General features: G+C 41.4%; 1 protein-coding gene across 1 annotated transcript in view; it reads left to right on the top strand.

Moving 5' to 3' along the window:
* Positions 1-15,321, top strand: part of LOC139745978 (uncharacterized) — a 190,255-nt gene that overhangs the window by 52,647 nt on the left and 122,287 nt on the right. The window contains 1 exon segment of the mRNA XM_071656739.1: positions 1,185-1,377. Within this exon segment, the coding sequence (XP_071512840.1) occupies positions 1,235-1,377 (143 nt within the window). The 5' untranslated portion in view covers positions 1,185-1,234.

Below are 15,321 nucleotides of genomic sequence, written 5' to 3'. Positions count from 1 at the left end.
CCCAAACTATAACTTAAATTTCTCCACAAGCTCCCTCCATTTGCAGTGTCATCACCCTCAATTGCTCATCCCTTTTGCTCCTCAGCATAATTGGTAGACTACAGTGCCACTTCTTAGCCTTTTGTGTGTCACCTTTGACAGGTTACTGGCAGAGGGAAATTCCAATGTAGTGCTTCCCAGAGGCAGTGGGGCTCCCAGATTGTCCAAAAAAACTAAAAACTACAGCACACCTCAAATGTTTCTCGTGTTCAAAAAAGAAAACTACTACTACTATTGCGCTGATGGAGATGAACAGTGCCTCCCCATAGTTCCACCCTAAGGATGTAATAATGAGGTTACTATGAGACTGCAGGTGAGACTTGGATACCATAGAAAAATAGTGTCCACCTGAAGCACTGAAATTCGTTTTTTTCCAATTTCAAGCCTACCACTGTAGCAGGACCTCCTAGCCTTATTGGTTACATTACTGTCACTACTGGCATTATGCTAGCAAAATAACCTCTGCCTTCTTTTATTATTATTATTATTTTATGGTGTCTCTGGAACTGTTAGAGTTCATAAAATCTACAGAATCAGGAACCAGGTTGGCTGACTTAATATTAGTAGATTTCATAACTCATTTAGATCAGGTTTAGGTTTTAGAATTAGTTTATGTCTTACTTTAGATAATTGGTTTTGGGCATCTCCCATAACTGCATCTCCTAGATGAAGTCTAGATGAAGATGTTTTCATGGTTGTTAAAGGATGGCCTCCCATAAAGGATCTCATGCATAACTTTTTGTCAGTGAGAGATGGACATCTAGCATTGAGTGTTCACACTGTATTTCTTTTATGATATTGTCTGACATATAAGTTGGATGACAGTGAAGATGGGTTGTAAAAAGACAACTAAATTTCAGAATGATGTGGAAGCCGTTTCATTAACTTTGAAAAGCAACCCATCTTAAGAAAAACCATCATCACAAAATAGAGAAAAGAACTTGGGCTTAAAGCTTAGTTTTTATTAAAAGGAAATCAGAACATAGATTTATCACAGTTTCCTTTTTCTAAAAGTCAAGTAATGCTGTGTACTTTCCCTTTATGGCTATGTTTGTATGTTAAATAATGTGAAGAAAATCATCAGAACTGTAACAGATTATCACCTATCTCGCACAAGTTAAAAATAGCCTTTCTTTTTGTAACAGGTTAAGGATCCTGATTATGATGTTAAATCAGCTCCTAACATGCAGCAGATATGAAGAAGCTGAAACGTGTGTTTGGTTCTGTAGCAAATTTAGCCGGTGGTAACAACGATGACCAAACAGCAGCAGCTACTTGTAGATCCAGTACTCTCAGCAACACTGGGAGAAGTGCATCAGGATCACTTCATGATTCCAGGTAAACTGCAGTGATTCTTATACTTAACTTCCAGATGTTACACCTAAAATGTCTGTGATTTTGGAAATCAAAACAATTAAAACATTGATATGATATGATTCTTTTCTCTCCAAATCCAATCTGTCCCTCAAGCCCCATGAATATCTATAGGATCCCTATGTTTTAGTAATCTTTTAATCCCTCTGCCTTCTGGTGAAGAATATGCCTCTCACCCTAAGCAAATCACCTATTCATTGACGGTCTGTAGCTCACCTTGAGTCCACGCACCAACCAATCAGCATTCTTCACTCAGCAATGATGTTATCATTTCTAGGCCACAGGATGTAAAAGTCTACAGCCTTCTTTTTATTCTCGTTTGTGTCATTCAACCGTGTAGATGACTTCATATATATGATTTATCATGCAAGTTGCTGCCTTCTCTGAATGGATGGTAGCACTTTTCCCCTTCACCCTCTCAATCAATACCCTCCCATATAATTTACCAGGAATACTCAACAAACTTATACCTCTGTAATTTGAGCACTCACTCTTATCCCTTTTGCCTTTGTACAATGGCACTATGCATGCATTCCGCCAATCCTCAGGCACCTCACCATGAGTCATACATACATTAAATAACCTTACCAACCAGTCAACAATACAGTCACCCCCTTTTTTAATAAATTCCACTGCAATACCATCCAAACCTGTTGCCTTGCCGGCTTTCATCTTCTCAAAGCTTTTACTACCTCTTCTCTGTTTACCAAATCATTTTCCCTAACCCTCTCACTCTGCACACCACCTCTACCAAAACACCCTATATCTGCCACTCTATCATCAAACACATACAACAAACCTTCAAAATACTCACTCCATCTCCTTCTCACATCACCACTACTTGTTATCACCTCCCCATCTGCGCCCTTCATTGAAGTTCCCATTTGCTCCCTTGTCTTACGCACTTTATTTACCTCCTTCCAGAACATCTTTTTATTTTCCCTAAAATTTAATGATACTCTCTCACCCCAACTCTCATTTGCCCTCTTTTTCACCTCTTGCACCTTTCTCTTGACCTCCTGTCTCTTTCTTTTATACATCTCCTGCTCAATTGCATTTTTTCCCTGCAAAAATCGTCCAAATGCCTCTCTCTTCTCTTTCACTAATAATCTTACTTCTTCATCCCACCACTCACTACCCTTTCTAATCAACCCACCTCCCACTCTTCTCATGCCACAAGCATCTTTTGCGCAATCCATCACTGATTCCCTGAATACATCCCATTCCTCCCCCACTCCCCTTACTTCCATTGTTCTCACCTTTTTCCATTCTGTACTCAGTCTCTCCTGGTACTTCCTCACACAAGTCTCCTTCCCAAGCTCACTTACTCTCACCACCCTCTTCACCCCAACATTCACTCTTCTTTTCTGAAAACCCATACAAATCTTCACCTTAGCCTGCACAAGATAATGATCAGACATCCCTCCAATTGCACCTATATATACATACACCTGGGGATAGGGGAGAAAGAATACTTCCCACATATTCCCTGCGTGTTGTAGAAGGCGACTAAAAGGGGAGGGAGCGGGGGCTGGAAATCCTCCCCTCATTATTTTTTTTTAATTTTCCAAAAGAAGGAACAGAGAAGGGGGGCCAGGTGAGAATATTCCCTCAAAGGCCCAGTTCTCTGTTCTTAACGCTACCTCGCTAACGCGGGAAATGGCGAATAGTTTGAAAGAAAAAAAAGAATATACTTACACAGACATATACATATATACACATGTACATAATTCATACTTGCTGCCTTTATTCATTCCCTTCGCCACCCCTCCCCCTGCATGCGTGCCAGTTAGTGCTAGGAAAAGACAACAAAGGCCACATTCGTTCACATTCAGTCTCTAGCTGTCATGTATGATGCACCAAAACCACAGCTCCCTTTCCACATCCAGTCCCCACAAAACTTTCCATGGTTTACCCCAGACACTTCACATGCCCTGGTTCAATCCACTGACAGCACGTCAACCCTGGTATACCACATCGTTCCAATTCACTCTATTCCTTGCATGCCTTTCACCCTCCTGTATGATCACGCCCAAATCACTCAAAATCTTTTTCACTTCATCCTTCCACCTCCAATTTGGTCTCCCACTTCTTGTTCCCTCCACCAATGACACACATATCCTCTTTGCCAATTTTTCCTTCTGCAGTTTCTCACCCGAATAAGCAACCGCCCTGTATCATCAGCAAACGACAACTGACTTGCTTCCCAAGCCCTCTCATCCACAACAGACTGCATAATTGCCCCTCTCCAAAACTCTTCCATTCTCCTCCCTAACAACCCCATCCATAAACAAGTTAAACAACCATGGAGACATCACACACCCATGACGCAAACCTACATTCACTGGGAACCAATCACTTTCCTCTCTTCCTACTATTACACATGCCTTATATCCTTGATGAAAACTTTTCACTGCTTCTGCTTCTAACTGCTTCTAACAACTTGCCTCCCACACCATCCTTCCGCCTCCAGTTTGGTCTCCCACTTCTCGTTCCCTACACCTCTGACACATATATCCTCTCTGTCAATCTTTCCTCACTCATTCTCTCCATGTGACCAAACCATTTCAATACATCCTCTTCTGCTCTCTCAACCACACTCTTTTTATTATGACACATCTCTTTTACCCTCTCATAACTTACTTGATCAAGCCACCTCATACCACATATTGTCCTCAAACATCTCATTTCCAAAACCAAAGGCCACATTCGTTCACATTCAGTCTCTAGCTGTCATGTATAATGCACCAAAACCACAGCTCCCTTTCCACATCCAGGCCCCACATAACTTTCCATGGTTTACCCCAGACACTTCACATGCCCTGGTTCAATCCATTGACAGCATGTCAACCCCGGTATACCAAATCGTTCCAATTCACTCTATTCCTTGCACGCCTTTCAGCCTCCTGTATGTTCAGGGCCCGATCGCTCAGAATCTTTTTCACTCCATCCTTCTGCCTCCAATTTGGTCTCCCACTTCTCCTCGTTCCCTACACCTGTGACACATATTTCCTCTCTGTCAATCTTTCCTCATTCATTCTCTCCATGTGACCAAACCATTTCAATACATCCTCTTCTGCTCTCTCAACCACACTCTTTTTATTATGACACATCTCTTTTACCCTCTCATAACTTACTTGATCAAGCCACCTCATACCACATATTGTCCTCAAACATCTCATTTCCAAAACCAAAGGCCACATCCGTTCACATTCAGTCTCTAGCTGTCATGTATAATGCACCAAAACCACAGCTCCCTTTCCACATCCAGGCCCCACAGAACTTTCCATGGTTTACCCTAGACACTTCACATGCCCTTGTTCAATCCATTGACAGCATGTCAACCCCGGTATACCACATCGTTCCAATTCACTCTATTCCTTGCATGCCTTTCAGCCTCCTGTATGTTCAGGGCCCGATCGCTCAAAATCTTTTTCACTCCATCCTTCCGCCTCCAATTTGGTCTCCCACTTCTCCTCGTTCCCTACACCTGTGACACATATATCCTCTCTGTCAATCTTTCCTCACTCATTCTCTCCATGTGACCAAACCATTTGAATACATCCTCTTCTGCTCTCTCAACCACACTCTTTTTATTACCGCACATCTCTCTTACCCCTTTCATTACTTACTTGATCAAGCCACCTCACACCACATATTGTCCTCAAACATCTCATTTCCAACACATCCACCCTCCTCCAAACAGTCCTATCTGTAGCCCACGCCTCACAATCGTATAACATTGTTGGAACCACTGTTCCTTCAAACATACCCATTTTTGCTTTCCAAGATAATGTTCTCGCCTTCAACACATTCTTCAGTGCTCCCAGAACTTTTGCCCCCTCCCCCACCCTATGATTCACTTCTGCTTCCAAGGTTCCATCTGCTGCCAAATCCACTCCCAGATATCTAAACATTTCACTTCCTCCAGTTTTTCTCCATTAAAACTTACCTCCTTACTGACTTGTCCCACAACCTTACTGTACCTAATAACCTTGCTCTTATTCACAGTTACTCTCAGCTTTCTTCTTTCACACACATTACCAAACTCAGTCACCAGCTTCTGCAGTTTCTCACTCAAATCAGCCACCAGAGCTGTATAATTAGTGAACAACAACTGACTCACTTTCCAAGCCCTCTCATTCCACTACATACAGCATACTTGCCCCTCTTTCCAAAACTCTTGCATTCACCTCCCTAACCACACCATCCATAAACAAATTAAACAACCATGGAGACATCACACACCCCTGCTGCAAACCGACATTCACTGAGAACCAATCACTTTCCTCTTTTCCTACTCGTACACATGCCTTACATCATTGATAAAAACTTTTCACTGCTTCTAGCAACTTGCCTCCCACACCATATACTCTTAATACCTTCCACAGAACATCTCTATCAACTTTGTCATATGCCTTCTCCAGATCCATAAATGCTACACACAAATCCATTTGTTTTTCTAAGTATTTCTCACATACATTCTTCAAAGCAAACACCTGATCCACACACCCTCTACCACTTCTGAAACCACACTGCTCTTCCCAATCTGATGCTCTGTACATGCCTTCACCCTCTCAATCAATACCCTCCCATATAATTTCCCAGGGATACTCAACAAACTTATACCTCTGTAATTGGAACACTCACCTTTATCCCCTTTGCCTTTGTACAATGGCACTATGCATGCATTCTGCCAATCCTCAAGCACTTCACCATGAGCCATACATACATTGAATATCCTCACCAACCAGTCAACAATACAGTCACCCCCTTTTTTTTTTAATAAATTCCACTGCAATACCATCCAAATCCGCCACCTTGCCGGCTTTCATCTTCTGCAAAGCTTTCAATACCTCTTCTCTTTTTACCAAATCATTCTCCCTGACCCTCTCACTTCACACACCACCTGGACCAAAACACCCTATATCTGCCACTCTATCATCTAACACATTCAACAAATCTTCAAAATACTAACTCCATCTTCTCACATCACCACTACTTGTTATTACCTCCCCATTAGCCCCCTTCACTGATGTTACCATTTGTTCTCATGTCTTAAGCACTTTATTTACCTCCTTCCAAAACATCTTTGTATTCTCCCTAAAATTTAATGATACTCTCTCACCCAATGCTCATGTGCCCTCTTTTTCACCTCTTGTACCTTTCTCTTGACCTCCTGCCTCTTTCTTTTAAACATCTCCCATTCATTTACATTATTTCCCTGCAAAAATTATTCAATTGCTTCTATCTTCTCTTTCACTAACAATCTTACTTCTTCATCCCACCACCCACTACTCTTTCTAATCTGCCCACCTCCCATGCTTCTCATGCCACAAACATCTTTTGCGCACGCCATCAATGCTTCTCTAAATACATCCCATTCCTCCCCCATTCCCCTTTTGTCCTTTGCTCTCACCTTTTTCCATTCTTTACTCAGTCTTTCCTTGTACTTCCTCACACAAGTCTCCTTCCCAAGCTCACTTACTTTCATCTCTCTCTTCACCCCAACTTTCTCTCTTCTTTTCTGAAAATTTTTACAAATCTTCACCTTCAACTCCACAAGATAATGATCAGACATCCCTCCAGTTGCACCTCTCTGCACATTAACATCCAGAACTCTCTCTTTCTCGCACCTGTCAATTAACATGTAATCCAATAATGCTCTATGGCTATCTCTCTTACTTACATACATTATTATTATCATTATTATTTTGCTTTGTCACTGTCTCCTGCATTAGCGAGGTAGCGTAAGGAAACAGACGAAAGAGTGGCCCAACCCACCCACATACACATGTATATACATACACGTCCACACACGCAAATATACATACCTATACATCTCAACGTATACATATATATACATACAGACATATACACATATACACATGTACATAATTCATACTGTCTGCCTTTATTCATTCCCATCGCCACCCTGCCACACATGAAATAACAACCCCCTCCTCCCCCTCATGTGTGCGAGGTAGCACTAGTAAGACAACAAAGGCCCCATTTGTTCACACTCAGTCTCTAGCTGTCATGTAACAATGCACCGAAACCACAGCTCCCTTTCCACATCCAGGCCCCATAGAACATTTCATGGTTTACCCCAGATGCTTCACATGCCCTGGTTCAATCCATTGACAGCACGTCGGCCCCGGAGTACCACATCGTTCCATTGCACTCTATTCCTTGCACGCCTTTCACCCTCCTGCATGTTCAGGCCCCGATCACTCAAAATCTTTTTCACCCCATCCTTCCACCTCCAGTTTGGTCTCCCACTTTTCCTCGTTCCCTCCACCTCTGACACATATATCCTCTTGGTCAATCTTTCCTCACTCATTCTCTCCATGTGACCAAACCATTTCAAAACACCCTCTTCTGCTCTCTCAACCACACTCTTTTTATTACCACACATCTCTCTTACCCTTACATTACTTACTCGATCAAACCACCTCACACCACATATTGTCCTCAAACATCTCATTTCCAGCACATCCACCCTCCTGCGCACAACTCTATCCATAGCTCATGCCTCGCAACCATACAACATTGTTGGAACCACTACTCCTTCAAACATACCCATTTTTGCTTTCCGAGATAATGTTCTCGACTTCCACACATTCTTCAAGGCTCCCAGAATTTTCACCCCCTCCCCCACCCTATGATTCACTTCCGCTTCCATGGTTCCATCCAATGCCAAATCCACTCCCAGATATCTAAAACACTTTCACTTCCTCCAGTTTTTCTCCATTCAAACTTACTTCCCAACTGACTTGACCCTCAACCCTACTGTACCTAATAACCTTGCTCTTATTCACATTTACTCTCAGCTTTCTTCTTTCACACACTTTACCAAACTCAGTCACCAGCTTCTGCAGTTTCTCACATGAATCAGCCACCAGCACTGTATCATCAGTGAACAACAACTAACTCACTTCCCAAGCTCTCTCATCCACAACAGACTGCATACTTGCCCCTCTTTCCAAAACCCTTGCATTCACCTCCCTAACAACCCCATCCATAAACAAATTAAACAACCATGGAGACATCACACACCCCTGCTGCAAACCTATATTCACTGAGAACCAATCACTTTCCTCTCTTCCTACACGTACACATGCCTTACATCCTCGATAAAAACTTTTCACTGCTTCTAACAACTTGCCTTCCACACCATATATTCTTAATACCTTCCACAGAGCATCTCTATCAACTCTATCATATGCCTTTTCCAGATCCATAAATGCTACATACAAATCCATTTGCTTTTTTAAGTATTTCTCACATACATTCTTCAAAGCAAACACCTGGTCCACTCATCCTCTACCACTTCTGAAACCACACTGCTCTTCCCCAATCTGATGCTCTGTACATGCCTTCACCCTCTCAATCAATACCCTCCCATATAATTTCCCAGGAATACTCAACAAACTTATACCTCTGTAATTTGGGCACTCACCTTTGTCCCCTTTGCCTTTGTACAATGGCACTATGCAAGCATTCCACCAATCCTCAGGCACCTCACCATGAATCATATATACATTAAATAACCTTACTAACTAGTCAACAATACAGTCACCCCCTTTTTTAATAAATTCCACTGTAATACCATCCAAACCTGCTGCCTTGCTAGCTTTCATCTTCCGCAAAGCTTTTACTACCTCTTCTCTGTTTACCAAATCATCCGCCCTGACCCTCTAACTTTGCACACCACCTCGACCAAAACACCCTATATCTGCCACTCTATCATCAAACACATTCAACAAACCTTCAAAATACTCACTCCATCTCCTTCTCACATATACTTATATATATCTCTCTTTTTAAACCAGGTATTCCCAATCACCAGTCCTTTTTCAGCACACAAATTTACAAGCTCTTCACCATTTCCATTTACAACACTGAACACCCCATGTATACCAATTTTTCCCTCAACTGCCACATTACTCACCTTTGCTTTCAAATCACCCATCACTATAACCTGGTCTTGTGCATCAAAGCTGCTAACACACTCACTCAGCTGCTTCCAAAACACTTGCCTCTCATGTATGAATATAAAAATTTCTCTTTTGAATTAAAGGTTAAATGTGTCAGCATATTTTAACTCCTTTTATTATCTTTTGTATACTTGAGCTGACCCTTTGTGTTAATATTTATTATCCAAAGTTTACTAAATTTTTGGATTCTGAAAGTTATTATCCTGAACCTTGTGGAGTCCCAGGTACATTTGCTATTATCCCTAGTTGACATGTGCAAAGTAAGTGTCATTTCTCTCCAGTGATGGCAACACGTGGATTTATTAACACATGCAGATAACAGCATGACAAGGCATCTTGTACAAGAGATGCAAGTGTCTGGCTCATGTGGAGATTTACACATGCAGATAGCAGCATGACAAGGCATCTCATACAAGAGATGCAAGTGTCTGGCTCATTTATGTGGATTTATTTACATATGCAGATGACAGCATGACAAGGCATCTCATAGAAGATATGCAAGTTCTTGGCATATTGTTGTTTGCCTTTCCACTTTTTTTCCCCACCCCCAACATGCTGAGTGATGATGAACATGATAGTGATGACTATGCAGATACATGAGTGAAGATAATACCTCTATAATGAAGAAACAGGCCCCAACTTGAGTAGTTCAGCAGTTGCAAGGGGTTCCCAGGCTATGAACAGGTTAGATACCTGGACTCTTTTGGCTTCCCTCCCTCACTTTGTTGCCAATCTACTCTGTAGTTGTTGATGGATCAGCTTCCCCTCTTTTCTCCACCAACAGTGGTGTCCCTCAAGGTCCTGTCCTGTCCCCTACACTTTTCCTCCTTTTTTTTTAATCATTCCTCTCCTCCACAAATAATCCAATGCACTCATATGCTGACAAAAAACACTTCTATCATCCACATTCTTCAATTCTGCTCTCTCTTCTCTCACTTGATCTGCATCTCATCTTGACATGGCTTCCTCAATAAACTCAGACTTGGACGAATGGGAATCTCAGTAGGGTAGACAAAATCTGAAGTTTAATGCCTCCAAGACCCAATTTCTACCCATCTCTCTATTGAAAACTCCTCACAATTCTTGTGTCTTTTAGATGGTTCTGTAATTCCATCTCTTGACTCAGCGAACATACTTGGTATTATTGTAACGTCCACTCTTTCTTGGAAACCCCAAATTACAGGAATAGTTTAGTCTACCTCTAGCAAACTGGGTGTCATGTTTAGATGTTAAAACTTCCTCTCTTATGAACAGTTGGTACATTTACATAGATGAATGATTTGTCTGTGTATGGAGTACTGCTCTCACATTTGGAGTGGATCTGCTCTGCATCCTTGACTCAGCGAACATACTTGGTATTATTGTAACATCCACTCTTTCTTGGAAACCCTAAATTACAGGAATAGTTAAGTCTACCTCTAGGAAACTGGATGTCATGTTTAGATGTTCAAGCTTCCTCTCTTATGAACAGTTGGTATGTTTATATAGATGAATGACTTGTCTGTGTATGGAGTACTGCTCTCACATTTGGAGTGGATCTACTCTGCATCCTTACTTGACAGAGTTGAGTTGAAAGCAACTGTCCCAGGCTAACTTCCAAACTTGACCCCCTTGCCTTGCACCACAGAATTGGTCACTTTCCCTCTTCTATAGGTAGTACTTTGGTTTTTGCTCCCAAGAGCTGGCTGTTTGTCTGCTCATACCACTAGCTAGACCACACAATACTTGGCAAGCTGCTGCATCACATGATTATTGTGTGGTCATCAGCAACTCAAAGGCAGGCCATTTTGACAACCACTTCTTTCTCTACACATCAAAGCTTTGGAACTCTTTACCTTCCCATGTCTTTCCCAATAACTATGACCTGGCACATTTCAAAGGACAGGTTTTTCACTTTCTCAAAAATTTGTAAACATTTTTCCTTGTTTTTTCTTTTCGTTTCATAAATCTCTCTATATTTCAATTTGGCCCTGGCCTTGATGTGAACTTTTGTCCATGACTGGAGCCTAAAAAAAAGTATTTGTCCATCAGAAATGCATGAAATTAGAGGAAATACCTTTATCTGATTGAAATCATGCATTAGATATATTCTGAAGTAAATGTAGTTAAAAGAACATCATATAAAGCAAAACAATGAAAAATGCTGTTTGGCAGTTCACTGGAATGAGTAATTGGAATTAAATATAGTTTTTTGGAACTCATTCCTTACTATGGGTGTTCTTAGGTCAGATGCTTGTAAGCTGGGGATCCCCTGTATTTACATGTACAGATGATAGCAAATCAAGGCATATTTTCAGAAGAGACACAAAAGAATTATCTGGATTATTTTGGCTTTTGCCTTTCCATTGTTTTTCACCCTAATGTGCTAAGTGATCATGAACATGACACTGATGACTATGCTGACAGACAGATGAAGATAATACTTCTAGTGCTGAGAAATCAAGCTCTGATCCAGGTAATCCAGATCACATCCACACACTAGTTGTTGTGCATAATGCATCAAAATCTATTCACAAAAAGGCCCCATTAACCTTTCCGTGGTTTCACAAACCATTTCAGATGCTCTGTTTCAGCCTAGTTATGGGATATCATTCCCTGAAAATGATATCACTGTAATTCACATTATCCCTAGCACTCATCACACCCTCCTTTACGACGAATCAGGCCTTGAACCTTCAAAGCATCTTTCACTCCATCCTTCCAGTTCCTTCTTGGTTCCCCCTTTTCCTTGTTTCCCCCACTTCTCACTTACACCCTGTTAATCATGCTCTCCTCATTCATCCTTGTCATATATCAGATCCATTTCAGCACACTATCTTCTACATTCTCATACATACTCCTCTTATTACTACATCTCTCTCTTATCCTATCACTTCTTATTCAATCAACCCTCCTCATACAACACATTGTTCTCGAACATTTAATTTCCAACACATCCACCCTCTTCTTTAAATTTTGTAATCTAAGGCCCATGCATCCATACAGCACCTACAAGACTACTATACCATCAAACAAACCAAACTTTGCTCTTAAAAACTGTGATACGTCTTTCCATATCTTCTTCAGTGCACCCACAACTTACCGTATTACCCATCCTATGGCTCAGTTCAGTTTTCATAGTTCCATTGGCTGCCATATCCACTTCCAGATATCTAAAAGAGTCCACTTCCATCAGGTTCTCCTACCATTCAAACTCACACTCCAAATGATGTTTTTCTTCACTTCTACACTGAATATCCTTGCTATTTTTCACATTTACTCTCAACTTTTTCCTTTCACAAACTCCCCCAAATTCAGACACCAGCCTCTGCTGTTTTTTGCATGATTCTGCCACCATAAGCAGGTAATAGCTTAACTTTCCCTAACTTTCCCAACAGACTATGTACCTGCTTTTCTCTCCGAGACCCTTGCATTTATCCTCTCACCACCTCATCGATAAACAAATTTAACAGCTATGGCCACATCACGCACCTCGACACAGACCTACACCATATTTTTGCAGACCTTCCACAGAGCATCACAACTAACTTATCCCTGCAATTGTAATGTGAACATTTACTTTTGTCCACGTTGCTTTTATACATTGGCAACACACAGACATTCTACCAATAATTAGGCATCTCGCCATGAGCCATACAGAATCTTAACCAACCAGTCAGTACAATCACCCACTTTCTTAAGAAATTCAGCTACAGTCTCATCCACTCTAACTACCTGCTGTGCTGCACTTCATCTTATGCATCACATTTACCAACACTTCATTGTCTACCAAAACATTTTCTGTGACTCTCTCACACTGCATGCCTCCATGTCAAAATCATAGAACACTTGCCAACCTATCCTCACACATTTAATAACCCTTCAAAATATTCACTCAATCTCCTCATCACCTCATTTCTACATGTTTACCACTTCCCAGTTTGCCCTCTTCACCATTGTTCCATTTTTTTTTACTCTATTAACCACCTCTTGAGACATTCTCTTATTCTCCCTGAAATGTGCTAATACCAGCTCACTGTAATTCTCATTTGCTTTCTTTTTCAGCATACATCTTGCAATCAGTTGCACTCTTTTTTGTAGCAAATAATGCTCATGAATTTCTCTTTTCCCTTCCACTAGCAACTTAACTTTCTCACCTGTCACTAACTACTGTTTCTCACACATCTACCTACCACCACCTGCATGCCACACTCTTCTTTCTTGCATGTAAGCACTTCTCCCCAGTCACCTTCCATTCTTCATCCACTTAGTGTCATTCTACTCAGTCTCATGGTATTTCTTTTCACAAGGCTCTTTCCCAAGCCCACTCACTTTCATGCTCTTCCAACCCATATCATTTCCTCTTTTCCTAAAGCTCTGCAAACCTTCATCCTCACCTCACCAACTAATAATCACACATCCCACCAGCTTCCCATCTCAACACAGTCACATCCTTTGCATGTCTATCAGTTAATTCACAACCCTATAATGCCCCCTTACCATTTTTCTTGCTAACCCATGTACTCTTATGTATATCCTCTTCTAAACCAGGTGAATGTTCCCAGTCACCAGTCCTTTTCTCAGTACACAAGTTTTCTCTCTATTCAGCATTCTTATTCACAACACCAGTTAAGACCCCCAATAATAACCGCAACTGACACATTACCCTCTCACATTCAAATCACCCATCACAAATACTTATTCCCTTGCCTCAAAACTGCTGACAGGCATTCAGCAAAGGAGGCAAGTGGGAAGTGATGAGATGAAGAAATATAGTTGCTAGTGAAACAGAAAAGAGAGGCATTTGGAGAGTACTTACAAAGGAGTGCAAATGCTGGGTAGATGTACAAGAGAAAGTAGATAGGGGTTGAAAAAGAGGGTAAATGAGAGTTGGGTAAGAGAGTATCATTAAACTCTAGGGAGAATAAAGAGATTTTTGGAAGGAGGTAAATAATGTGCAACAGACAAGAGAACAAAAGGGAACATTGGTGAAGGGACCAAGGGGGGAAGCAAAAACAGGTAGTGATGGAGTGAGGAGATGGATTGCTGATGATAGAGGAGACTGTGATTTTCAAGGTGTCTAAGGCTATGGGAGTTAAGGAGGGATCAAAGATTTTGGAAAAGTCAGATGTCAAAGCAATAGGATGATAGTTAGAAGAGTCAGAATAGTCACCCTTGTTAGGGATGGGATGCATCAGTGAATACTCTCAAGGAGAAGGAAAAGTTTTGGTTTTTAAACAGAAACAGATGAGCAAGCACAGGTACAAGTTCAGAGGCGCACCCTTTCACTACACGGGGATTTATGCCATCAGGACCATGAGCCCTGTTTGTGTCTAGAGAAAAAAGCACTTTTTCCGACAGTCTGAAAAGAGATTACAAGAAAAGGCATAGGATTAGTAAGAGGAGTATCATGGAGTTAAGGAATGTTAGTCATCCAAGGTGGAGAAACAGAAACAAAAGAGAATTGTTTTGTCTATGGGAGAGACAGCTATAGTACTATCAGAACAGAAAAGTGAAGGAGAGGTAGAGTGACAGAAGTTGTTAGAGATGCCCTTAGCTAAAGACCATTAAGGCCTATCAATGGACAATGAGGAGAGATTATCGCACTTCCTTTGCATAAAGGAATGCTTCACCTCATAGGTACTGTGCCTGCAGGAATTACAGGTAGTGATAAAAGCTGAATGTGTGAGTGTGTTAGAGGTGGAGGAAGCAAGAAGGGGAAGACTGGAATGGAGGTGGAAAGATTGAGTGAAATGGGCTTTAAAGATCCAGCAGGGTGAAAGGTGTGCAAGGGATAGAGTGAACTAGAGCACTGTGATATACAGGGGTGGTGTGCTATCAGAGCTGAATCAGGGCATATGAAGTGGTCAGGGGAAACCATGGAAAGGTGTGTGGTGCTTGGCTTTGGTTTCAGTGTATTATACATGAC

Source organism: Panulirus ornatus, chromosome 63, assembly GCF_036320965.1.
Source record: "Panulirus ornatus isolate Po-2019 chromosome 63, ASM3632096v1, whole genome shotgun sequence".
In the NCBI taxonomy this organism is placed as follows: domain Eukaryota; kingdom Metazoa; phylum Arthropoda; class Malacostraca; order Decapoda; family Palinuridae; genus Panulirus; species Panulirus ornatus.
Note: the sequence above shows the minus strand (reverse complement) of the source record. Positions and strands in the feature narration are given on the sequence as shown.